The sequence below is a fragment of the Pelmatolapia mariae genome, linkage group LG22, assembly GCF_036321145.2.
Source record: "Pelmatolapia mariae isolate MD_Pm_ZW linkage group LG22, Pm_UMD_F_2, whole genome shotgun sequence".
In the NCBI taxonomy this organism is placed as follows: domain Eukaryota; kingdom Metazoa; phylum Chordata; class Actinopteri; order Cichliformes; family Cichlidae; genus Pelmatolapia; species Pelmatolapia mariae.
This window is the reverse complement of record NC_086245.2, coordinates 7,491,197-7,517,614: the sequence shown is the minus strand read 5'-3', so window position 1 is coordinate 7,517,614 and position 26,418 is coordinate 7,491,197. Positions and strand designations below refer to the sequence as shown.

The following is a 26,418-nucleotide window of genomic DNA, read 5'->3' as shown; positions in this document are numbered from 1 at the left end:
TGTTCATACACAGATGAGTCTATAAAGGAATCGGTAAAGAGTCAACACTTAAAAAATTCAGTAATGGAGCAAATATTAATACAGTTTTTATCAATATTCACCCCTTTTTGTAACCAGACAGTTTGAATCTTCATATTAAACATGGTGAAAGTGTATGATAAGAAAGTTATTTTGTTTTTTGTTTTTCTACGCCAGAAACTTTATGATGTCAGAGAGAGCCTATATCCTTGATACTGTTATCTGAAGCATACAGCTGCTGGTCAGACTTTCTGTTTTTGAGAGGAAACCAGTCAGAACAAAGCTGAATTAATGGAGGAGGAGCTACAACTTTCCCCCCCAGACAGTAGGTGAACTGGGGTTACACCAGTTCTGCAAGTCATGTAAAACTACTCTGGTAAAGTCCAAGAATAGGAATATGAAGCTGTGCTCCTCAGCAGATTGCTGGAATGTGTTCCACTTTACGGATTTGTCATCTGCTCCCTATAAGGAGAACAGAGGTCAGGCTATGCTGCAGAGTCATGCTTTAGGACTTTTCAGCAGTAGCTTATGATTCAGATGCATGAAGTTCCTCCAATTGTCCAGTAAAAGGATGTTTTCCCAGCTCCTAGATGCATGCTTATGATCATGGTTAAATCATCAGCATCTGGCCAATTTAACCTAACAGTAACTGTAGTCAGTGTTTTCTTGCATTTGCTGCATCTCTGTGTGTGTGTTTTTCTGCTGACAGTGATGTTTGGTCGCCTTACTGGGCTCCTTCGGGTCTCAGGGATGAGTGAACATATCAGCTCTGGCTTCTACACTTGCATCATTCATTTATTCTAATAAGATACTGTTCAGTGTGAAGTTAACTTCACCCTGTGGCTCCTCCAGAGACTCAGTTCTGCCCGTCAGAACCTCTCTTGGTCTCAGGAGGTTCACGGTTCGAGCCCTCAGCAGTGCCGCAGTGGTTTGTTTCCCCTCCCGTCAGTACTGGGAAGGGGTGTGACTTGTCTGCATCATGGCTCCGGCGTTGGCTTTGGCGTGCTTCTCGCTCTGCTGGCTCCCTCTGAGAACTGTAGAGTGGGTGGGTGTGAGCAGAACGAGATCACAGCCCTGCACCAGGCGATTTCCCTTTCACTTTGTTCACATCAATAGGATGGAGAAGCAGGGCAAAAGAGAGAGAGGAAGAGAGAGAAGCACAACAAAGGCCAAGAGAAAGGAACAGAGAGGAGAGGAGGTGGGGAGAGGAGGGCACAGAGTGTTGGTGTTTGTCCGAGGCCAATGAATGAAATCTTTATCTCTGATGCAAAGGAGGCACGGTTGCTCTCATATTTCATCTCCTCACACATTTCCTCACGTATTTGTCTTTCTCCTGCACTTTTGCTTCTATTTACGCTGTCCTCCTCATTCTTTCTTTCTCTCTGACATTTACTGTAACTCTCTGCTCCTTATCTCTCCCTGTATCTCTCTCCTCGCCCCTTCCCTGTCCCTCCCTTCTCCATCCTTTCTGAACTCAGCCCCCTGGTGGAGGTCGGACAGCGCTTTCTTTTTATCTCCCTGGCTTTTCCTTTCCTGCCTTTTTGCCCCCGGAGAAAACAGGAAATTACAAACCAATAACTTTTTTTTTTTTTTTCAATACGCCCACAACTTCCAACTATTTGTACAGCAGAATGCCAAATAGAAACTCTGTTTGTGTTTCAGCTAATTTAACAAGACTGACACCATTAATCCGTTAAGAAAACGACCATTGTTGTAGAAAAATGCACAAACTCAAGCCTGTTATTTATTCCTTAGCTGTTATGTTAAGATGGGGGGGGGGGGGGGGGGGGGGGGGGAAGAAACTGCTTATCACCTAATCAATCCTGTAATTAAGCTGTTTTTTTTATAAAAAAAAAGTAGATGATTTTGATAGGACGGGACTTACGCAAGTCTGACACACCATCAAATGTTGTTTTGTGTTATTTCCCTCGTCAAAGAAACCTGCTTTAAATAGTAACTGAAAGTGAGCAATTGAAAGGTTTTGCTTAATTGTGCATTTATGTGCAATCCCGCATGAACTTCAGTTCACACTTGTTTTCCGTCCAGCTCTCAATGCTGAATGCATTTTGCTGCACTCGGGGTCGACCCTTAAATAAATTCTCACCCTGTGGGAAACCTCAGAGTCCCACTTGAACTGACGCCTGAATGACTCTTGGCATTGAGGGCTTGCTGTAAAGTAAGAACTTGTTCATTAGTGTTACATAATGCACACTTAACAGTGTCTGAACCTGCATGGGAAAAGAGCATTGCTCCAGATGAGCATCGTGTTTGCTTTTATTGCCGACACAAAGTATCCATAAACACAACAGTTAGCTTTGAAATGGAAAAATGTACAGTTTTATAGGATTAGGTGCAGGTGGAAATTTGGATTAGAAACGCCTGCTTCCCAGATGCATGGAGGAGAGCTTGAGCAAAACTCCCAGTTTACAGACCAGTTTTATTGTTCGACTTGTGGCCTTCATCAGGCTTCTGTTCTCAGATCACTTACTCCTGTACTTAAGTCACTATTTTGAGTGCAGAGATGCTCTCACATGCTGTAACTACACGTATTTGAATGAGTCTAAAAGCTGAGTATGAACACTTCTCACGCTCAAAGGTTGCCATCTTGGCTGCATAGTGGGTGGGAAGACTAAAGGTCCTTCACTCAGTGGCTCTGGAGCCAAATCTGGCCCTTTCCAAATCTTAATCCAGTCCATCTTTCAATTCAGGCTGTGAAAAAATGTGTTTTAGTTTCACGCTTGTTGATTATATTTGCGTTTATTTCTGCAGGAGTCAGCTAAGCAGAATGGTGCATGGAAACTTATTGACATTTTTCACCAGTCATTAAGTTTCAGTGTTCAGGTATTCAAGAAATGCATGAAAAACCCATTTAAACATTAATAAATTCAATAATTTTACACGAGGATGCATTATGTTGATCCACATCCTGCTAGTATTTAATGTTCATGACCAAATTTCTGATTTCTGAGGAGAACGTGTCAGCAAGACTGCATTGGAAACGGCAGCAGTTATTTCAGGCATTCCAGATAAAACCACTTGTGTGTAATGTTCTCAAAATAACAGAGCACTAGCATGTTGAAATTCTCACACTAGCACTCTGACACTCAGCTGAGTATTCTGTTCGTTTTTCACCTGCTGTAACGTTTTTCTCCCCTTGTGTTGTGTATTCGCACGCTCTGTAATACAAAACTACATGCGGCGCTTGTGCCTCCAAAGGGATTTAATGAGCCGGGCGAGAAGGCTGTGAGTTGGCATTACTGCAGGAATGCAGAGAGGTGTTGTGAGCATAAACGTTTGTGTAATGAGAGCTGCTGACAGAAGGAGAAAAGACATGTGGAGGAATGCAGTCTAATTGTTTTTAACCTGTAATGTATATAAACTTCACTACCCAGGGTTTTGAAGGATGGCACAGAGGAAATTTAAAGAGAGTTTGATAGATATGAGAGGTGATATAAGAAGGCAGGACGGAGTGGTGGTTGAAGAGAAATGAGGATAAGGACAGAGAGGGAGGTGGCTCTGTGGGCTGAACGGATCAGAAGAGGGAGGTAGCGAGCTGGAAGTTGAACAAAGGCCTATTTTTGCACCATCCGTTTTGCAGCCATATGTAGCTCTCCGCTCCAGCAGCCGTCTTTGTTTTTGTCTGAGACTGAAAAGCGTCGCCCATGACTCTGCTGCCTCGCAGCCACGCTGACGCAGTGGTTCTGCATTATTACTTTAACACGGCAGTTTTCACAGTTGCATGTTTCAGCTGCTCTTTGTCCTCTGCATAAGAGGTCGATTCACTGTTTGAGGTTAAGTCACATGGTGGAATGTAGTGGTGTGGCTCCAGAGGAGACTTCTTCTCATTTTCATGCAGCTTTCAAATTCCTATTTGCAGTCAAAGCTACTGAATTGCTCCCATGGCTCCCTTTCTATATGAGCAGAGTTTCCTGGATGGCACATACAGTATATTAATAATGCCCTTGGATATGTCTGAAATTGCCCATTTTGTGCTGCACAGCAAAGAAATAAAGGAAGCTATCATTTATAGATGCTCTCTAATGATGTTGACATGCACTTTCTTAAAATTAGGTTGCAAAAAAAGGTTTAATGTCAGTAGAAGAGAATGAAAAATGCTGATTTTTATTGTCTGTCAGGAGTCAAGCTGGATGCTAGACTTTCCTTAAAGGCTTTTACAGACACACAAACTTAAACGGGTCTTGCAAGCCTGTGCGATGCGATGTTGTACTGGGGTTTACGTATCGGCTTTCTGCATGACACATGACACTTCATTCAGACAATCTTCTGCTGCCATAGCCCAGCTTCTTTGTTGGAATCCCAGACATTTAATTTATAGGTTTTGCTTATCTCTAGTAAGTTTAGGTTTGCTTTTCTATCTGGTTTTCACAAATGCTGGTGCTTTCCTATTTAATGGTTGGTAGCTGTATGAGAGGCGGTATACAAGGAGGGGACATGGCAGGGAAATGTACGGGATAGTTCTGTAAAGGTAAAGATGGCAGTATTCCTGCTCCTGTCACCAAAGAGCCAATCAACAGCTGAACCAGGAAACCTGTGAGCCAATCGTGTTGTTTCATTGCTGCATGTGAACAGCAGAGGTTCATTATAGTTTCAACAGACATAACCACTCATTAAAGATTAAGTTAGGTGTGCAGTTACACACTGCTGTGGACAGAGCCACACATCATTTTTAAGCCACAGATCTTTCAGCTGGGCATATTTGGTGTCCTTTGGCGCACAGTGCTTACTCACTTAATGCAACTCCTTCAGCTTTCTTCCTTTCTGCCTGTTCAGTACTCTTCCAAATTCAATGCCCTGTGCTGGATTTCTTTAAAAACAGCTGATGTGTGAATGAGAAGCTTCCCTGTGCTTAAATGAGTGATGAGCAAAAGTCCATTTCTGTATTCTGTCAGAAAGCAGAGGAGCTTAAGTGACAGAGAGGTCTTAACAGGTGTGTCCAGCCTAAATTCTTCCTCACGCCTGGAAACAAACCACGGCAACAACTGACAAATGCCCAGCCCTTCCCCAAAACGTCCTTCGATGCATCGAGTGGAGACCGATAGAGAGCGAAAGGCACGATGATTGATGTGATGTGAGTGATTGATGAAGAGGGTGTGGGGTGAATGTGATATATGTGTGTCATATGTTTTTCCCAGTTGTTACAGTCTCTTGAAGCCCACCTGTCTCTCTTGGCACCCTCGGGCTGCTGGGAGTTTCCCTGCTCCTGCTGTATGAAACATATACTACTACTCACTGTCAGAGCCCCTCAAACACGTCTTTCACCATCTTTCCACTGATGAGAAATAACAGCTTGTACTTCATTGGGACCTCTTACCCTTGTCCTTGTTTTGTCAGATTGTTAAAGTGATAGATGCCCATATTAAACCTCTGAGACTGCTCTTATCACCCAGGTTCAGATATTTTTTTCAGATTAAACATGGGTAAATATTTTTTAAAGAAAATACTGGAGTGGCATAAAGCACAACAGTCAGTAAGAGTCAGGGGTAGTTCTTACATTTACTGTAAATTTAACATAATGCAGAAAACTGAGGCTGGTTCACAAACACAGAAACTGGATCTGAAGTTAAATGCATCAGTTTATATACCGTTTCACTCCCCAGAGTCCCATAAATCTAAGAAACCTGCATATACCCCCTAATAATGATCTGCTTTCAACCAACAACACCAACTCTCTCATCTGACTGTGATTCACTGAGTTTAAAATGAATAGAATGAATAATATATACATAATATGATCATCTCAGACACGCAGCTTGAGCTGTGAACACTGCAGTCCAATCCAACTGTCGTCAAAGCATTTCTTTGCGAGGGGCAGCCAATCACTTTTGCCCTAAAGCAGGAGTGGGGGAATTCCAGGCCTCAAGGGCCGGTGTCCTGCAGGTTTTAGATGTGTCCTTGATCCAACACAGCTGATTTAAATGGCTAAATTACCTCCTCAGCATGTCTTGAAGTTCTCCAGAGGCCTGGTAATGAACTACTCTGTCGCTATCACAGGAAGTGATGATTCAGAAATGTTCTTCGTAACTGTTCCCCGATCAGCCGCAAATGTTTCCTATCACATAAAGCTGGTGAGGGGTTTGAGACACACCTCTTTCTGGCTGTTGAACTCATCCAAATGCACATAGCTCAGGGGTGCCAAGCCAAAGATGGCTTTTTACATACTGAGCTCTTCCTCCTTTTACTAGCCCACATTCTGATGCTGTCAGACTCCTCCTGTGCTATGCTGACATGGCCTCAGCCACAGACCCCTTCACGCCACAGCTGTTTGTGGTTACAGGGTGTGTCAGGGGTCCGCCGGGTGCATTCAGATCAGTATTTGCATGTTGTGCGTTATGACTGACTGCTGTAACATTACAGGGCGTGGATGCTTACTGATACTGATAATAACATAAGGGACAGCACAGAAGAAACCGTGCTCTTAGATTGTTTTTCTCTATCTGCTTTTGTTTGACTTGTAATGCATAAAATTATGGAAATATTACAGGATGTTATCAGATTTGTGTATCAGCCCAGTCGAATGTTTTTACAGTTAAAATATTTTCATTATCTTCTACATGCAGCTTTGGTTTAGAGATTAAATAAAAATATGTGTAATGCAATTTGAGGTGGTTATATGAGAATGAATTAGAATAACTTTAACAACTAAATAATACAGTAAGATTAAAGGAGTATGTTTAAGTTTAGTGTAGCTAGATTAGTTTGGAAGAGAATATTCCAGGAGTTCACAGTAATCATGGTTGTAGATTATTTTCTAGATTTTACTAAATATAAAGTGTTTAAATATTTCAGGCACTGATCTTTAAAATGTAGCTGAAGTGAAGGTCTGAGACGAGCGTGATGTCAAAGGCAAAAGTTGCATTTGTGATTTCAGCCTGTGAAGTTGACAGAGTGCTTGCTCTTTCACACAGCCTGGAAATAGCTGCCTCTTAGGGTGTCAGTTTAGACAGAGGTGACTAATAAAGCAGAGAGGGCAACTTTGAGGTCATTTTTCCTGCAGCTGACAGTGATGAGATCCCAGCACCCTTCTCTCACCTAATGTATACTCTACTGATTTATCCCGGTCAGATCAGGAGATTACCGCGAGCAAATACTTTTGAAGTGTTGGTAACTTCATCAACTTGACCTGCAGCTGCGATCTTTAGAGAACCGTTTATGCTTTAGCGGTGTTAGTGTTGACCAGACGAAGGCTAATATTAGCTCTCAGATCCAGTTTCCATCTGAATCAAAGATGAAGGTGTAATGAACGAGGCAGATGGAGATGCTCAAAAAGAAGACGAGAAAATAACTCAGACTGTCGTGAAGTTGCAACATTTCTTTACTATGAATAATGTTAAAGCAACAAGTGGATGACTTAATAGATGACTGTGAGTCAGCTGTCATCTTCTCCTCCTTCATGCGTGTTTGTTTTCCTCTCTTCTAAATCTGATCTCTGCGTCCTTTTGCTTCTCTTCTTCTTCTCTCCTTTCTCTCCAGCTGTTCATCCTGGCTTTTTAGTTACTGGTTATTAATTGCACTGTAATGAAATGAGAGGCTTTCAGCTGGCTACTAGCTGGCACTCTGCGGTCTCTGAGTATTCATGTTGCAGAAATCCTCTTTAAGCATGACCAGAGTTAATGGTTTCTCTGGGCACGGATTTACGCTTTTTACAAAGTCATTTTTAGGAAAAAGCGACTGCGTCACCCTCCTCCTCCTCCTCTCTCGTCTCTTTTAGTTCTTTGATGTGAAACAGTTTTTCTTGCCAGATGGACTCACACTGACCCTTTTGTTAATTTTTAATTTTTTGGCATTTTTGTAAGTCTGTTGCTAAAATGTGTCACTTTGTTCCTTAACGAGAGGAACACTGTAGGAAACCCTATCTGCAAAATTCCTTTTGGTCCAATTATTTGATCCTCCTAAGCAGCAAGATGGTTAATAATAACACTGTGTACACCCTAAGGACATCCATTATGTTTGACGTTTGCATGAGCTGTAGGTGTGATAGAAAAATAATCCCGTGTTGGATGGACACGGGTGAGTCACTACCCCAGAGGCTGGACACACCTGCCAATCAAACATCATTAACCATTTTAAAGCCTTGATATCCTCCTCAAGATAACGGGACGTCCTGGTTTGGTCAGATAAAGCATGTTTAGATCTTTCCATGATAGTTTACCACATGACTCAATGAACACTGTGAACTTAACTGATTAAAAATGTAAATTATCAGGAGTTTCAGGTCAGAGTGTATGTGTGGCTTGATCTTGACTTGTAAACACTGGTGTTGAGGTGCTGATATCACAGAGGAGTCACGGGGACAAGAGGAAACAGAGCCACCAAACTGAAGACAGAGCAGACGATGAGAATAACAAAACACGATGTGAAATAGGAAAAAGATAACCTGAGACCTGAAGAAATTGCCAAAGTGTATAGATTCCCACTATGAAGCACTTAAGACGGGGATTCCCTCATTAGAAGGAAAGAAGCCTTTGAAACACAGCATTTCTTAAGGAGACTTTTTTTTCTCCTAATGAAGCTTCCACTAAAAAAAGCCTGAAATGTGTTTTCCCCCCAAAGCATGGCCTCTCATAACACAACATAAAAGTGCAGAGTGATTCCCCCTGATGCTCATTTTTTGCTGACTATGTTTCTTTGAAGACTTAAAAAGATGAATGTATGAATATTTAATAAAATGTGCTCTCTGTGTGGGAACTCCTGCTGACAGGGGAGTCTACAGAGGCAGCGTCACTGAAGTTTAATCTTTCAGCTTATTGGACTCCATTAAAATCGCATCGGTCTCTCTCTGACTCTCGCAATCATCCACTCACCCACCGCACACTGGCCTTCTGTTATCACTCTGTTAAACACACACAAACGCACAGTCGGCTGTAAACTACAGCACAGCAGCCTCTGCTCGTCGTGGTGTGGCCAAAAGCTGATATATGATAGAGGTGAATGCACAGAGTAAGAAATGAACCAAACTAATTTCTCAGCATTTTAAATTAACTGCCAGTCAATAAGTGAGAGAACGTGAGACTGTTGGGTTATCGTGTATTGCAGTCATGTGACACACACAGACCTGCAGTATAGAGATGTGATCCAGTGTGCACATCGACGTAACTTTGTGCTGAACACGGGGGGGTCAAGATCTCTGTCTAAATAAATAAATCTGGGTAAATTCCCAGATGATTAACCATGCAACTATTTTGCTGGTAATAACTGATATGAGTAAAGAAAATCAGCAGCCTATTTATGCAAGATAATTCATAATTTTATTGGTGGGGTCATAACCCCCCTAACCCCCCCTGGAAATTACGCCCCTGAGTGTGCATGAGGTACAACTTTATCTCAGAGTCTTTGAAACAACCGTGTAATTTAATGTGAAATTGGAGACAAACTGTGGATCTCAGATATTTGTTTGACTATTTATCAGAGCTGAAAATTTCCATATGTCATAATCTAAAGATAAAATCTCTTTTTTTTTTTTTAACTATGGCCAACTTTGAGCATCAGTATCATGGATTATATTGTAGCTTCAGTAGTAATTTAATATCTGTGATGTTACGAATACTCTGGATGTTTGATAATATTCTGATACAGAAACCGTGTGCATTTTGCATAAACTTTTAAAAGTAATACTTCCACGTGGGATAGGTGGCTGGCCTAAATTCTGTCCTTTTTATCTAAATTTTGACACCAGGTTTGTTTTCCAGCTCTGATTCTTTGTGTGTCTGCATGTTTTCCTCATATAGTCATTGAGTTTTTCTGCTGTTAATATGTTCAACTATGAGTTACCCGTGCAAGACAATAAGAACTATTGAACATCAGTGTGAATATAATTTATTATTATTGTCACATTTTCTTTCTGCAGTCTTTAAGGAGGTCACAGCTAAATAATGATGTCAACACTGAAGAAAATGATCAGAAAACTGCTTGACATTTGTCACGGTGGCTTTATGAGAGTGTGTGTGTGTGTGTGTGTGTGTGTTTAATGTTATTGAGGGGCTCTGATTTGTCTCCCTCCACAGTAAAAGTCTGTTTCTTTGTTTCCTCTGAAGTCTTATTTGTCTCTTTCTCTTTCTGTCACAGAGCAGTATGTTTTGCTTTCTCTCATCTCTCTAACAGCATTACTTTTTCCCTGCCATTCCTTTTCCCAGCCACTCAATCTACCCACTCATTCTCAGTCTCTCATGCACATTATTAACTCCATTTCAACTTTTCGCCCCCTTTCTCTTCTCTCTCCAGCCCTCCATTGATATTCAGACCTGTGGTTTTATTTTAGAACCACCTCTTCTTTCATTCCCACCTCTGGTCTGCTTGTCTGCACAGCTGCATCACTCAGAGCTTTCATTGCAACAATGCACTATTATTATTTGCATTTACAAGAATTCTAAAGTAAGCTGTCAGTTTGTGAAGTAAAGCTCGGCAGCGGCTTGATTACCTTGGTGTAACTTATTGTTCCTGCCTGTTTGTGAAATCTGAGTCAGTGTGCTGCTCTCTGCTTTATCTGTTCAGCCATTGTAGCTTGCTCCATATACTACATGAAGCGTGGTCTGCTTAAAAAAACAACCACTAAATGATTTTGCAGGAAGCTGAACAGACGTAGCTTTTAACGAGACATCTAGTGTATCATGCTTTCTTTGAATTTTCATCTCTAAAGACCACGTTAAAGACAAATGACAATGACAAGCAGTAGATGGAAAATCAGCTGCATGCTTGAAGATACACTGTAGCCTGCAGCCCCTGTCATGCTGTACTTGTAATGTAATGGTTTTTTGGTGGGCTTGTTGAGGCCTGTGTGTTTGGGTTCTTATGTGTTTTAGTGCCAGCCTCTCCTTCACAGTCAGTGTGTGCACGTCAACATACGCACACTTAATTATTTGTAGATGTGCAAACACTGAAATGCGTTTGTGTGACTCAGGAATTGCATGCAGCATTTTGTGTAATTTCATAGATTGCGTAGGTAACATGTACAACAAGAAGTGAACTGTGGATGTTCATTTGTTTATATGCATATATGCAAAATGCACATATCTACTACACAGGCTCTACTTGGATACATTTGAGATTTTGAGTGTTGATTACTGCTTTAAAAATTTCAATAACATCAGTTTTCAGTGAGAGTAAGAAGGTTTGTTATGCCTGTGGAGGCCAGACCGTTTTACCTACTTATAGAAACAAAGGCTCTGAGCTTTTTATGGACATTCACAGAGACGTAAGGGGATTTTATGTTGGAGCCATAATCACAGCCCTGCTTTCTTCCTGTGTGACCTCTCCTTTCTATTGTGTCAGCTTATCTCTGTGTTTACCTCCCTCGTGACTGTATGCGTGTCTGCACTCTGTTTGGGACCTCCTCCACTTTATTTTTTATATTTTTTTTCTTTTTTCTGCATCACCAGTTGTTTTTCATTTCTGTCTCCAAGCCTTTTTATTCCTTTGTGTTTGTCATGTGTTTCTTTGGATCAGTCTGTTTCATTTACTCTACAAAAAAATGGTTTCTCTTAATTTTTTTGCCCTTTCTTTCTCTTTGAGACCACCAAATAGGGAGCACAAGTCTGACATAACATGTGTTGCACTGCAGTGGAATAGTGGTGATTTTTGTGTAGCGAACCATGAGATCATGAATATTGATGACATCCCAGCTCCTCTTTTAGCAGAGTTTCGTAACAGCTTTCTAACAGGACTCGGAGCACATTAACACAGGCGGGATTTCCAGCTACAGGCACATAATAATCCTGAATTATTAGATGAAGTGTCCGTCATGAAAGTGAAAAGAAAAGGTGACTTAATCACAGGTGAATGTGCTTTTCTTTGGACAGAGAGGTTACACATGGTAAAACAAAGGCTGGGAATCACTTTCATCTGGCGTGAGATGACAAATCGGGTGATATGACTTGGAAGTGGATCAAATGAATAACACATACACACACACACTCAGTGTCAGTGAGAGAGTTGGTTTAGACATGAATGGACAAAAGGTTGCTTTCTAAATTGCCCCCAAATGATTAGAGGAGATTAAGAGTGTAGCATGGGAACCGCGCTGTGTGTAATGTTTATTTAATACGGCATGAAAAGAGTACTTAACCAGCAAATATTTCGACATTGAATAACCGTCTTCTCATGAGTCTTTCTGCAGTCTTTTTTGCAAAGGAGCTCCCTTTGCCTTTCCTTTACAACTATGTATTTTCACCCTTCTCTAAAACCCCAGTCTCACTCCTGTGTGGGCTGTGGTTACTTTAGGTCAACTCAAGCCACAATGACAGGATCAGTGACTCTTATTACCCAAAATCGATTCAGCTGTTTGGAAACACTGGCTATAATTTGATGAATATTTTACTTAAAGGTTCAACAACTTAATGATTTTCAAGTGAAAGGCCTCAGTCACACCGGCCTGGATACCGGTAGCCAATCCACTGGCAGCTTCTGGTTGCTAGGGGAAAGTGTGTATTCCTCAGCAGGTCTTATAATTTTATTTCTTTTAGTCAGTGATAGGTTGCCGGGATCTTTTACTTTTTCCAGAGGTTAAATGGTCTGCGCTTCCAATTTGTCACACTTTGCATAGTTTCACAGCTGCTTAGCGGGTAGTTCGTGAGTGTTTCCAGACAAGTTGGTGCCTTTCACACAAAATATGTGCAGGTGTAGCAATCTGCTAGCAACCAAAGCAACTGCAAGGAGATTTCTGATTAACTTTTTTTTTTTCACAGAAACTGGTGGTTGCCAGCTGGTCTCTAGGCTTGTGTGACTGGCTTAAATAATCTTGGTCTCAGTACCCACCTACATGCTCAAGTAGCCCAACAGAGGAGTTCTGCCTCACTGAACACCGTGTTATTGTTTCCTGTAACCTTTAACTTTACTTTGAACATTACTTTGATTAATCCTGCAGTCATTCATATATTTCATGTATAATCTCATAAATTAATGGTCTGGGCTATTTTTGTCTGTGTAGACGTACAGCAGATACATGTTGTTTTGTAGCTGTTTTCTGTTTCCTGTCAGCGCTCATTATTGTTCTTCCTGCAGTTCACTGGGCTGTGTCCGCTCGAGCTGACCTACATGTATCTGCAGAAAGCCCCCCCCCCCCCCATTTGGTTGAGAAGATGAGATATGTAGAAACTAAAAGCTTGGCCAACTCTATAGAAAATTATACATCCTTAGCTTCTGCCTAGTCTATTCTCTTACTCACTCCCGCATTTCTCCCTCAGTGAAGTTGAGTTTGTCCTTTTCTCTCTGGTGACAGAGCTAACCAGCTCTCTGCTCTGTGGTTTCCGATGAATGCCTCTTTGTTTCATAACTGCATCTCTGTACACTCTCAGCTATCAGAGGCTGCAGTTGTTTCACCTCCTCACCCTCTGACACATCACTCTGTCCACATCCATCCACTCAATGTGCCACCTTCTCTTATTTTCGCCTTTACTTCTGCTTAATGACTTGCGGTCCTTTGTGTTTAATGAGGCCCTGCTTGGATTTAGACTCCACTTCCCCCGGAGAGGCAATTTGTGTTGCTGCGAGGCACATCAAAAGATGTGAAATACTGATGTCTGTCCTCCTGCATTTTATCCTGTTTTGTACAAAAAGAGTGCAGAAATGTGGAGAGAGTGTAGAAATATGACAGAAAAGGAAAGAGCCAAAGGATCTGGTGGAATCCAGCAATGTCAGCACGATTAAACTAATAACAACCTGACTTCAAGGGGTTTAGGCTTTTCTTCAGTGTGCTGAAGTACAGAAGCAAGAAGACTGTGGCCTTGTTATGAATTGGAATTACATTTGTCTTGCATGAAAACGGTTTGAGAAGCAGTATTTATTAATAATATTAGTAAAATTCTAAAATTCCTGAATTTTAGTCTACAAACTACCACAGTGCCAGTGATGGATTCTACCACAGAATCAGCTAGCACCGTTAATATTGTTACATTGTTGTGGTGCTCTTTTACCTCCTGCACCGCTGTCTCCGTGCTGGCTGTGGCATATTTATTTCTGCTGTATTAGCATTTAGATTGCGCGTGCGTGCGCCTGCATGCTGATGCTGCCCCATCAGCCAGCTGACAGAGGAGGCTGAACACCATCTCTGATTAGTGCTGCGCGTGGTTTCACTTTAGCTGCTCAAACAGAAAGTGCTTGGCATTTCAGAGAATCTGTATCACACGCACACGCGCTCAATATCGAAGAAAGCGATACAAATCAAGATAACACAAACTTGCAAAAAAAACAATCAATTTGTGTTTAGATGCCGTGATTGTTTGTGTCTCGGCTCTTAGGCGACCTTAGAGTTCAAGTCTAAAGCACAAAGAGGGTGAATACTAAACAGCATGGACCCATTTTGTGTTTAGAGTACAACTAAAATGTTTATTTCTTCCTCAGTGTCGTTGCAAGCAATGCAGTGGTAAATAAAAACATTTTAACTCTGAACCCACTACACTCATGCATGGAGTGGTTTAGATGGAGCAACAAGTAATATAAATATGAACTCAAGCAGCATATTAATCACTAAGTTTTCCCACTAATCTGGATATTACAGTCCTTCACTTTGCCTGTATTGAAATTTATGTAAACGTTACTGCTGTAACTGTCACAGAATACTCTCTCAGCTCAAGTGTCGCTCTTTTCTAGAGCTATCGACCACATCTGATCTCACAATGTGTGGAATTAGCTTAACATGTCATCACATGGCCAAAGATTTGAGTTTCTGCTCACATGATGAAATTGAAGGCTCTACGATGAGGTTGAGAGCTCCAGAAAGTTAGTTAAGCAGACCTGAATTTGAACTCGTCCTAATTCACTGAGGTGTTGACGGCAACTTTATACATGCTCTGCATTTGTTTTGATCCTGACTCATGTTTTTTATATTGTACAATCTCGAGACTAACCAATCTGTTCTTGTCCTGTTTTCTCTTCCATGTCGCTGCTGTTCTTCCTGCTGACTTTCTCCAACAAAGGTAAATACATCAGACTCTCGTTTTTTATTTTTTGTTTTGTTTTTTGGCTGAGACCACTGGCTGTGTGGCCAAATGGTGCTAAAACCTGTTTCTTTTTTTCTTTTGGAACAAAAGCTCCTCAGCTGCTTTTGTTCTCTTCCCAGAGGTTCATCTTTTTACGTGCTGGCTTGAGGTTTTAAGTACATTTCTGTCCTCTTGAGTCTTGGAGAGGACACATTTGATGGGCTGAATTTGATGATTTAACTTGTGCTGTTTGTGTGCACTTGATTCAGTCAGATGTTTCCCAGTATACCTCCTTGTTTTGGTTGAGTTGTTAACACCTCTCAACAGGGTTGTAGTGTGCTATACTGCCCCGGACCCTTTAATCCAAAGGAACTGGTGGAGAAGGTGGAAAAAAGACACCAGCAGCTAGCCCCTGTCCTGTTGCCATGGTTCCCAGTCACACCACCTCCTCGCCTGTCCCGGTGTGTGACGGTCTAAGGAAGAGTGTGTGTGAGTCGGTGTTTGTGTGCGTGTCCAGGCCGGCCTTTGATGATGCTGGCTGCTGTTGACGGGGTCATGTGAAAGAGGAGACTCCCAGGCGAGCGTTCAGGATCGCTGAGCAGTTTTCAGCATTTCTGTGTCAGGATTTCTAAACTTAAAAGAGTTGTTGAATAGAGCGTGTTGGCTTTGAACCGCACCGCCTCGTGGTCCGTGCATGGTTTTGAGCTGCATGTGCGTGTGTGTGTTGTGGATGATGTTTTCATATGGCCTCCAGCTTTTGCATACATGAAGTGTTTATAGAAATAGTTTTCATATCTGTTCAAGAAAGAGCAGCACTGGGAAAACAAACAATACCATGTGAGTTTAAATACATCCAGAAATGTGTATTCCCTCTAGTTTCACTAATGTGTGTGGAAATTCATTCATGGAGAGAAATTTTCAGCTGTCACCTCTGTGCTTGCTGCTTTGTATCTGAGGCCATCTCAAATCCTGCTGAAACACACCCTCCATTTATCTGTTCTAATATTGATCTGTAATTACAAAACAGAAATGCTGTTGGCTGTCCTGACCTCAGCTATTAGACCCAGGGAGCTCTTTTTCTTTGTGTGTGTGCGCGTTTGTGTGTTTACTTGAACTTCTTAGTGTGTGAAAGGTTATGTTTGATGGTACAGTGTTTGTTGTGACTCTAACGGAGCTGGAGAGAGAAGGAGGAAGGTGAATTTAAAACGTGACAAGATCATTTCTAGGAATCTGACTTATGAGAAAGAACGCTCAGATTCCTGTCAGGCTTGACTTTTATAGTTCATTTCAGATCTATTCTAATGTCTTTATTTTGTACATGACCCCAAAGCAATGAGCTCACACTTCGATGTAACAACAATAGAATTTATAGACAATAGAAAACATGAAACCTGCTTCCATTGCTGATGTAAGGTAACACTAAACAACTTAACAGCCTCACCCAATGCAAACTTCACTTTGTTTATGCTCTAGAAAACTTAAAAAAGAGGAAGTAAACACTAAATATAAATAGTTTAATCCAGTTTTAGCTAAACTTTAGAGAGACACGTCATCCATACCGTCCTTTTAGAAGTGGGATGTGCGTAAAAAAATAGAGAACCGGTTAACAGTTGATCAACAAGAACCCTGTCTTTATTAATACCTACCAGGACATAAAGTGTAAGGAATCACCAGTCAGATCTGTAAAAGTGCTGAAAAGTTTGGCGACTTCATGGATGCACAGCAGACTTTTTATACAGAGTTGCACGTACACTTCCAACTCAGACAGACAGAATCGGCATCTCTGGCTTCTCCCACCTTTAATTCACTAAAGATGGTAAGCCAAGAGAAACAGTAAGCACATTTACTTCTTTTTGACATGTAGATATGTCCACCAACACACGACTGAAACTGACGTTATGCATTTCCTAGTATTCCTGTTATAAGGCAGACTGTGGAGTAGAACCGCCTTATCTGCAGTTACAGGATTCTTCCATTGATTTGAATTCAGGATTATTTAAGATCCATGTTGTCACCTATAACGTCTTTGTTGTGGTGTTGATGAAAAGACCAGCTGTCACAGTGTTTTGATTGGTTCAGCTGCAGTTTTTCATGATGTTTTGAAGTAATCTTTGCGTGTCTAAAGTGCTCGCTCTGCCTGACGACAACACCCAAAGCACAAAGGAAATATGAATAACGCTCTCAGGAAGCTGTAGCATTTCTGAAGTTATAAGTAGCTTGTGTTACATCATAGTAAAATCACAGCTATTATGTTAATCAGTAGGGTTCACTGAGTCATTTTGTCACGGCAGACTGTTTCTGCTTAGCGTTAGTGGACTTTGTGGTTCAACAGTTCCTTCTGGTTGAACATCATGGATTAGATATTGAATCTTAAGGCCTCTGCAGCTTTGAGCTTGTGAATTTGAGCAGTTGTCGATTTCCTTATCCAGGGCTTCCTGCGGTTATTAGACCGCTTGTTTAACCTCCTAAGACCCAAACTCTTCCACGACATGCATTTTTAATTTCTCTTTGATATTTGGGCATATTGGGGCCCGATGAATGTAAAAACAAAGAATTTCCAGATTTTTTTTTTTACCTTATTTTTGTTTTTAAGACAAATAAGAGCCACAAATGAGGATATTCATTTAAAATTTTGATAGAACAGTAGCAGTATAATGTCCTCGTAAGTGGATATCAGGCCCATGTAGAGCAAAATTGAGTATTTTGGTCAAAATAACCAAAAATGTGATGTCCACATATGTGGACGGCAGGTCCTAGGAGGTTAAATACACTCATGTGAAGCGAGGTGTTTAATGGCACTGCCTTTGTTGCTCTGTTTGCACTTCTGGTGCTTATAAGTTCTGACGTGAAGGAAACCATTGAGAGGTGTTTGAAGACAGGCTGCTAGTTGTCATGACAGTAGACCTCATCGTGCCCACTCCGCCCTCCCTGATTTTTAGTGTGTGTACATGTTATAAACCAGGTAAGTATTTACCATGTGGTGTTTAGCATTTCATGAGGTGGAATAAAAACGATGGGGGAGCACTGAGAGATAAAGATTATTCACATAGAAATATAATATTTGATCAGTCAGACCTGGTCCATTAAAATATAGTTGTAAACAAAGTTCAATTAATCACATGTGACGGGGTTTTGGGGGCTTATGATAATTGTTTTTAATGGGCCGTCCTTTGGCTTTTCAAACTGGTGCTGAATGGATTAATGGAGCATTTGATTATCATGGAAGTTACAGACAATCATTCCTACTTAATCCCACTCATTTGTGGCTTCAGCTTTGGCCTGATTTTTGTTGTTCATTACCATTAGTCATTAGTTAGTTGTTAGTTAGTTTCTCCAAAGACTTAGGAGACTGGTTGTATCTCATGAAACTGTGACAATAGGCCAAAATATTAATTGAAAACAGAATTGTGCTTTGATTATACTTAATGGACCGCAGCTCCCTCCTGTTGGAGCTAAACTGACAGTTTTAGGGTGTTTTTTGAGGTGTTTTATTATGTTTTACACAAAGCCTCAAAGACTTGGTACAACTAAACTAAAAGAAGTAGGGAAAAAAAGGACCAGAAAATATTTACCTTCATTTGTTTGGCTGTTATCCATCCACTCAAGTTAGAAAAAATGACATCAGGCTAAATCATTTACCTCTAACTCTCACTTGCACCAACAGAGGTGTGTCTGAAGTCAGGAGAAAGATATGTATATGGTCACACAGCAAAATGTGAGATAGGAACAAAGTGATTGTGGGTTTTTCAGTTTTCTACAGAATGTGTGCAGCATGTCTGTTTGAACCCTCTGATCTCCGCTCGTACACTCATGTCTCCAGTCGAGTGGGTTTAAAAAGGTTAAAGAGGTTCAACAGTCCACACGATCAACAACTGTGAGCATAAACCGAGGGTAAGAACTGAACCTGGGCCTGCGCCACAGAGTTGGTCTGACTTTGACACACAGGAAGTGATTTTTCAGGTGGAAGGAACTTTGTCAACCACAGCATCCATCCATCTATCCAGTCATTTTCTTCTACTTATCCAGTTTAGGGTCGCAGGTGAGCTAGACCATCTCACAGCTGTCATTGGGTGACGGGTGGAGGAAGTCATGGACAGGTCTTTAAGCTTTTTTTTCTTTTTATTTTTTTTTTGTACTATTCAATTCAGTTCAATTCAATTTTATTTATACAGCACCAAATCACAACAACAGTCGCCTCAAGTTGCTTTGTATTTCAAGGTAGACCCTACAATAATACATACAGAGAAAAACCCAACAATCATATGACCCCCTATGAGCAATCACTTTGGCAACAGTGGGAAGGAAAAACTCCCTTTTAACAGGAAGAAGCATCCGGCAGAACCAGGCTCAGGGAGGGGCGGCCATCTGCCGCCACCGGTTGGGGTGGGAGAAGGAAGACAGGATAAAAGACATGCTGTGGAAGAGAGACAGAGATTATTACTATGCTATAGTAGTGTATATACTACATCCAATATACTAATAAGTTTTCACCTGAAACTGCTTTAGACTTGCGATGACTTCATTCTCCAGACTTGCATCAGTGAACAGTGACAGATAATATGAGAGGCTAAATGTCAGCTGAAATATAAGCGCAGGAACACATGCCTGAGAACAGAGAAAGTGACTGAGCGGTGAAATTAGACATAGGGTGAAAAGTGGGCGTGTGAGAGCCTTTTTCATGTCTGCTGCTCTGTTATCGGCTCCAGTTTGTTCACCCGGCACGGCAGTTACTGTACACACACATTGTGAAGCAGAATGAATGACACATGTGGTATTTCTTTAATAAACCTCACGGCCAACATACCATACTGCTGAGTAGAAAAAAAGAGCACAGCTGAGCAGTGACTAATAAAACCACGCCTCCTTTTTTTTTTTATTTCCTTCTGTGACACACTCATATGCACTCACTACAGACGCACATGTCTCTAGCGCTGGCAGTGACATCACCCGCCTTGTGGTCAAAGTCCAGTTCCTCTATCCGGCTTAGAGCTGTTAACACACAGCCACACTCGCAGCTACCCTAACCACGGACGCACACACGCCAGACAGAAGACGTGTAGAAGAAGAAGAAGAAAAGAAGCAAGTGAGAGATGAGGGATTATCTACGTGATTAAGGATGCCTCTCCTTTGACAAACTGGATCCTGCGTGGCGAACAGCTCAGCTAAACTCTCCCCCTTCCTCCTCCTCCTCCTCCTCTTTTACTCATTTACTGTCCCCTTTTCATTCACCTTTTCTCACAAACTGACTTCTGTTAATTTCCTTGAGGTTTCTCGAACCCTTTCCCTCCCTTTTTGCTGCTTGTCACCAGTTTCCTTCACTTCCTTTTCACTTCTTCTAATCATTTCTCGCTTTTATCACTTCTTTACCTCCCTCTCTTTTCATCGCTTTTCTGGGAGGGAGGGATGAGCGCCACGGCTGCTTACAGGCAGTTCCTCCAGGATTTAGAGGAGAAAAGAGGTTGGTACCCCACCCTCACCTTCTTCCTTGTCACCTGTCCTTTTAAAGCATGTGATAATGATTAAAAAAAAGAGAATGATTATACTTTACAGGGGCTGTCTTAGTGTTATAATGTTTTAATGAGAGCAGTTTCTTATCTCTTATCTTTTTGTGGGATTGGCACACATCAACAAAGTGACATGTTGCACGTGTGGGTCGCTCAACAGGGCTTTGAATCAGCATAAACCAAAACTGTGGGTTGGGCTGCAGGTGTAATACCTGCTCCTCAGGGATCCTTATGCAATCAGAAACTGCACTGTGTTTTTTCAACCTTCGGCCTCACAGTAATGTTGAGATTTTACTTTTGTTCGACACTTCATGCTGATTGAACACCCATTTGCTTTAAGGTATTACAGGGGGAAAAACAATCAGTGGTCGCCCAGATCGTGCTGGGTTTAAATCCTTCAGTTTGCTTCAGAGGAGCAGAGATGGAAAAAAAAAATAAGCCATTGGTCTTTATTTACATTCATTTAAACCATGTGCAGCACAACCATCTGCTGGTTTATTTTCTTGGGTCTTTTTGCTTCAACTTCATGCATTTATCTGTGCGTGTTTAGTTACTGCGTGGTGTCCAGATAAGCCGTGGGTCAGTGAAGGACAAATGGCTGCTTGCTTTCATATTGGCTAACAGCGCCAGTGTCTGCTATCACCCTGAATGCATTAACAGCACCCTGGGGGTCTCTAAGCTCTTAATTAGCTTCTGTGGCTAATTTTCTGTTGTTGTTAATTGTTTGTTATTGTTTCGTTGTTGCGTCAGGGCGTCTCTGCTTTTTGTCTTTGGCTGACACTCGAGCTCGGTGGGCACTGACACAAAAATCAGACGCCGAACGGAAAAGCCGGCCGTGGGATGGTTGGAAGTGTCAGGTGACGTGTGGGAGCAGGCAGGGATGCTTCGCTCCAGCAGCTGTTATCACACATAGCACAAAGCAAGCCTTGAATTTCTGACCTGAGCCAAATTCCTCTTGAAATATTTATTTTCTTTATACTTTGCATTTGGCTTTTTCATCATAGTTGGATTTTCTTTTACTACGCTGGTGGAGATACTCATGTCAGAGACTCTGGAGCTTAAACCTTTTTAGACTTTGTCTCCACTCAACCAAATACAGACGTCAGCTTTTCAAATCCAAACAATGTCTGAATAGTTTCACAACACCTGTTTTCCAACAACCTCTTCATCCCTATCTGCTCTTTGCCCACCTTCTTTTGGCATGCAAATATGTTTTGTTTAAAGAGGAAAGCGGGCACTCGCTCGTTGGTCTGCGGTGAATTGTGGTGCAGTTTTTGCAGAACTAATTAAACCAATCCTGTAGTGAGAAACATGCACTGCTCACCTCCTCGACCCAAACCTTTTCTTTCGCGTACAGAAGTCTGACCCCACGGCTTTGTCTTTTTGTCTTTTCCCTGATAGTGTTACGGCAGCCATGGCCACACCTGCTGCTCCTTGTGGTTCGGTGATATTAGGCGGCACAGTAGGCAGCCCCTCCCCAACGAAAACAGCTGCTCCGTCTGAGGTCTTACAGCGCTACATGTCAGACTGGCTTACAATCACTTACAATCTCCTTTAACCCCCTAAATTATAGTTGAGGTTAAACTCCTTAACCACTTTTAAAGCCAGTGGGGAAATGTAACCATCAGGAATGTAATTAATGCATCAAACACTGACAGGCATGAGAACAAACACATAATCATGTGCAAACACATTAAGTCACAAGGATGTCGTGGAAGCCAAAAACCAAGTTAAACTAATCTATCTCGCCACTAAATTTTGAATGAATACCAAGATATTTGAGATTTTAGTGACGCATAGTTGTCACAAGGATAAACATAAATCTGTCTGAAAGTTGGTGTTACTCTGGAGAATAAACTTTGACCAAGTTTTTTTTTAGATTTTCTTTGTGTGACCACTCATCGTGGAGCTGCAGCCTCTTTCTTTTCCCCTTTAACCTCAGTGACGGGGCCCTCAGACAGTGTTTTCTCTAGTAGTAGTTCTTTGTTTCAGGCCATGATTATCTGCCCGTCACCTGTCACAGGAGAGCGCTGGTACAAATATCTCTGTGGCAGGGACGTTTGAGCTGTCTGAGGAGTCTGCTCACCATTTGTTTAGGAAGGAGTAGCTGTCACTTTCTGCTCTCACTCCTTCTGTCTGCTCACTGAGGTTATGTGACATGTGCTCCAGCCTCATGTTGGCCATGTTTATCTGCATGAGCTTCATTTTTTTTCTGTTTACCTTTGTTTCTGTGTCAGACCAAATTTGTGTTAATGTCCCCAGTGCTAACAGCAAGGTTATGTTTTCAAGTTTATGCACAAAGGTCCAAAGATCTCCGATAGTCCTGATTCTATTTTAGCTTTTAAAACGCTAATAAAAATCAGTTACTCTGGAACATTTGCAGCCTGCAACATTTGATCAAATTGTCAAAAAGCTTTTTGACCAATGCCAGACTGAAGTTTCTCACATTCACAAATCTGTTGATTTTATAATTATTTTGTAAATTTGTTGCTAAATCACCAGAAAATCTAAGTCTATTTTTTCTGCATCATTTAAACTTAGGAGTAGCTTGGTCTATAAAACATAAGGAAATGGTAGAAAGATCAGTTCATGTAGTTCTGTTGAACTACGTGAACCTGAGGATATTACATTTACTATACAGTACATCAAGTTAACTTCGAAGTCACTTAAATAATTAAGTTTAATAATTTCAGACTTCCTTGTCATTGTGTAACTTCTTTATTGATTCTTTGACTTGGAAAAGTAACGCGCGTGCGTGCGTGCGTGTGTGTGTGTGTGACACTGAGTCACCCATTATTTTAGTGCATATTTACCCATTATCTGTGTGTTTCCTATGCGACTCTTGTTCTCCCCTTACTGCTTTTAGCTGCTATGTCTGAGTCACTGTTCCTCTTCATTCATCCGTTAAAACACAAACTCTTTCTGTTATTATGTAATTTTTAAAAAAAAATGTGAAATACACTTTAGTTTAATTGTGTCTTATCAAAGAAACAACAATAAACGTCCTTTTCTGTATTCCTCACCCTTCCCCTTTGTTGCTATTTTGGAAACAAAAACATGGTCTGATTCGAGATAACTAGAAATGCTTATGCAGTATTTCCTGTTAGTCAGATAATTTTGTTCAGGCATGTGGTTAACGTGGCTGAAGTGCTGCTGAGAAGGTTAGAGGGCGGTTTAACCAGTGCATTAGCGCAACTAATGCACTTGATAACACACTTGCCTCACAAGGTTCTGTTTTGAATTTCTAAGTGCTTAAGGTGTGTCGAATAAAATAACTATATAGTAGGTACATGTACTCTTTAAGTGATCAGTAAGACTTAAAAGCCCTGCCAGTCCATGTTCCAGGGTCAGAGGTCAAATGTCCTCCATATCACTTAGATATAGATGCTACTCTGAATGTTGATGGCGCATTTCAGGAGGACGCTGCTAACAAAGTTACACAATTACACAGTGGATTCACGTTTATTATTATATTTACAAAACACCACAGTTTTTGTCTTGCTCGTATCATTTTATTTTGTTGTATTTATCCACGACACCTTAAAGGCCGGTCCATGAAAATATTATCTGACATTAAACCGGTCCCTGGTGCAAAAAAGGTTGGGGACCGCTGTATTAGACGACACCTGTACGCCACCTTTAAGCTAACACGCCAACAAACAGACACGGGTAAATTTGATGCTAAAGGCAGACAGTTTTAAGAGAAATGAGGTAACCTTACCGAATCTCAGGAACAGATTGCAGAACTGGGCATCAGATGATTTATCTTTCTGTGCATCATCATCATTCTGAATCACCATCAGAGATGCGGAGTGATGGACGGGAAGCCTAGACTTCGGAAAGTCACTGGGGGAATGCAACTACAGCAAAGCATGTCTCAAAGTGTTTACTCTTGTAACTGGTCAGTAACAATCAGATGTGATTAGTGAAACAGCACCAACAGTTTTGCTGCTTGTGCACATATCTATATGCAGATACGTGTTTATCGAGATTATAGTGGACCAAACCCTCAGCCAACATCACATTCACATACAGGTTGTCTTTGTTTCAGCAGCTCACACCCTGTTAAAAAGCAGTATGCTGGCCTGTGTGGCTCAGTTTTTAATAATCCAGTCATATGAGTGGTTTTTAACTCTGTTTTAAACCCAACATTAGCTCCATTGTTGTCTCTGCTGTCATGAGTTTTTGTCTTTCGCCCTCAGTCATGTGTGGAAACTTAATTTTTTTCCCCTTCCAAAGTAGATTAATTTGGATTAAAGGAATAAATTTGTGGATTATAAATACCTTGTTTGCTTTTTTCTTTGACTTAATTAAAAAACAAGTTGAGGTTTGAAAACATGTCTTTTTCCAAAGGGAATCGTCTGATGTGATTACATGAATGACATCAGATGCCAGTGGAGCGGTGCCATGCTGTGAAAATTACCTTAATGGGAGGGAGATGCTGGGGCATGTGTGTGTTTTTCAAAAGAGGAGACAAAGGTCAGGACTGTTCAGACATGAGGTTGAAGAGTGTAAAGTGTTGGGTGTTTGGATCTGTGTTTTGTGGACTCAAGAAAAATGCAGGGAGTAGATGAAGCTAATATACAACCCTCTGAAGTGTTTGTGTGTCTGAACAGCTCACTTAGCTTAAACCTCTTGTTCACAATTTTTTTTCAATCCATAAAAGTAGCCCTAACCTGCCTGTCGATTATTATTAATCCTCACAAAAAACTGTACAATCACACAAATCTTACAATGCGAGAAACTGAAACAAAGAAATGTTTTTGCTTAGTAAATAAGTTACACAATTTACTGTCAGGCCTTTTAATCAGCTTTGTGAGCTCTAGTTGGATGCGCTCCTACACACACACACGGACACACCTCCCTCTCCACCTCGCCTGTGTGTACGTGTGTGTAAGCTGCATTTCAGCTGGATGTTTGAATGGAGACGGGAACGGGCCCGTTTCAGCATCCTCCTCCAAACTGCTGGTTTGTTTGGCTTGGATTTTTCAAGTTCCATCTCCATTACAGCATTTGTATTTGTAAAGTCCCAAACGCCCCAAATAAAGACAGACAAAACACACTCTGCTCCAGCAGCTCTGTGGTCTGTGTGGATATTCAGCTGGCTGCGTGGCCTGTCTTTCATCTGGAGGAATTTATGCAGGAAAAACATGAGGTTGACTTTAATGCTGAACTTAATATTATTATTTATTGTTTTTACCCAAGTCTGTGAAGGAAATTGCTGTGCGAGTAAAGCTTCCAAAATACCCTAATATAACTAAAATGATAAAAATATCAGTGAGTCAACGCTAAACTCATTCGGTGAGAAACGACTTTCTGGGAAGTGTTTGGTTATAATTAGTGGAGCCTTTGCCAAGACTAAGTGTCTTTAATCTTGCCATTTATATAATTTAGTAGATAAATAATTAGGTCCCACATTTGGCACATGCTCAGCTCAGTCTAAAGATAATTGAATTCACTGACCTTCTCTTTAAGAGATCTCAACCACAAAACAACAGATTTTATTACAGTGAAGAAAAGCTGAAAACATTGTTGCCTGAAGCTGTTTTTGTTTTTTTCTGAATTCAAATGTCACAGTGCTGACATATGGAAGCTAAAGAAATCAAATCATATGACAATTAATAATTAATTCATACCTGTTTTGAGCAAATGGTTCAGATCAGCGTTGAAAGAACAAACTGTTACTGAGCTAGTCAATAGCTTAGCATTGTTTTGTGTCACGAGCAGACAAAGTCGCCCGACTGAACTTAAAAGCCTGTTGATCGGGTTACATAAACGTCTGGGGGCTGTTTCCATGTTAATATGAGACCGGCTGGACTGCCAGAATTAGCACAGGAAGACTTACTGTAGCAGCCAGGCTTTAAACACAGAACGCACGGGCTTGTGTAAAATGTTCAAACGTGGCGGTAAAGTCTTTTCAAGACATGTCAGTAAAGCATTTTTACAGGTAGCAGGCGTATTACTAC

The 26,418-nt window shown here is 41.2% G+C and overlaps 1 protein-coding gene across 9 annotated transcripts in view; it reads left to right on the top strand.

The window, feature by feature from the left end:
• The window catches only part of macf1a (microtubule actin crosslinking factor 1a), a 235,242-nt gene that overhangs the window by 48,194 nt on the left and 160,630 nt on the right, over window positions 1-26,418 (top strand). The window contains exon 1 of one of the 9 annotated variants that reach the window (XM_065470407.1): window positions 20,337-20,406. The exons of the other annotated variants lie outside the window; for them this stretch is intronic. Coding sequence (XP_065326479.1) covers window positions 20,352-20,406 — 55 coding nt within the window. The 5' untranslated portion in view covers window positions 20,337-20,351. Of the gene's footprint in view, window positions 1-20,336; window positions 20,407-26,418 lie in introns of those variants that run through there. 9 annotated transcript variants of the gene reach the window in all.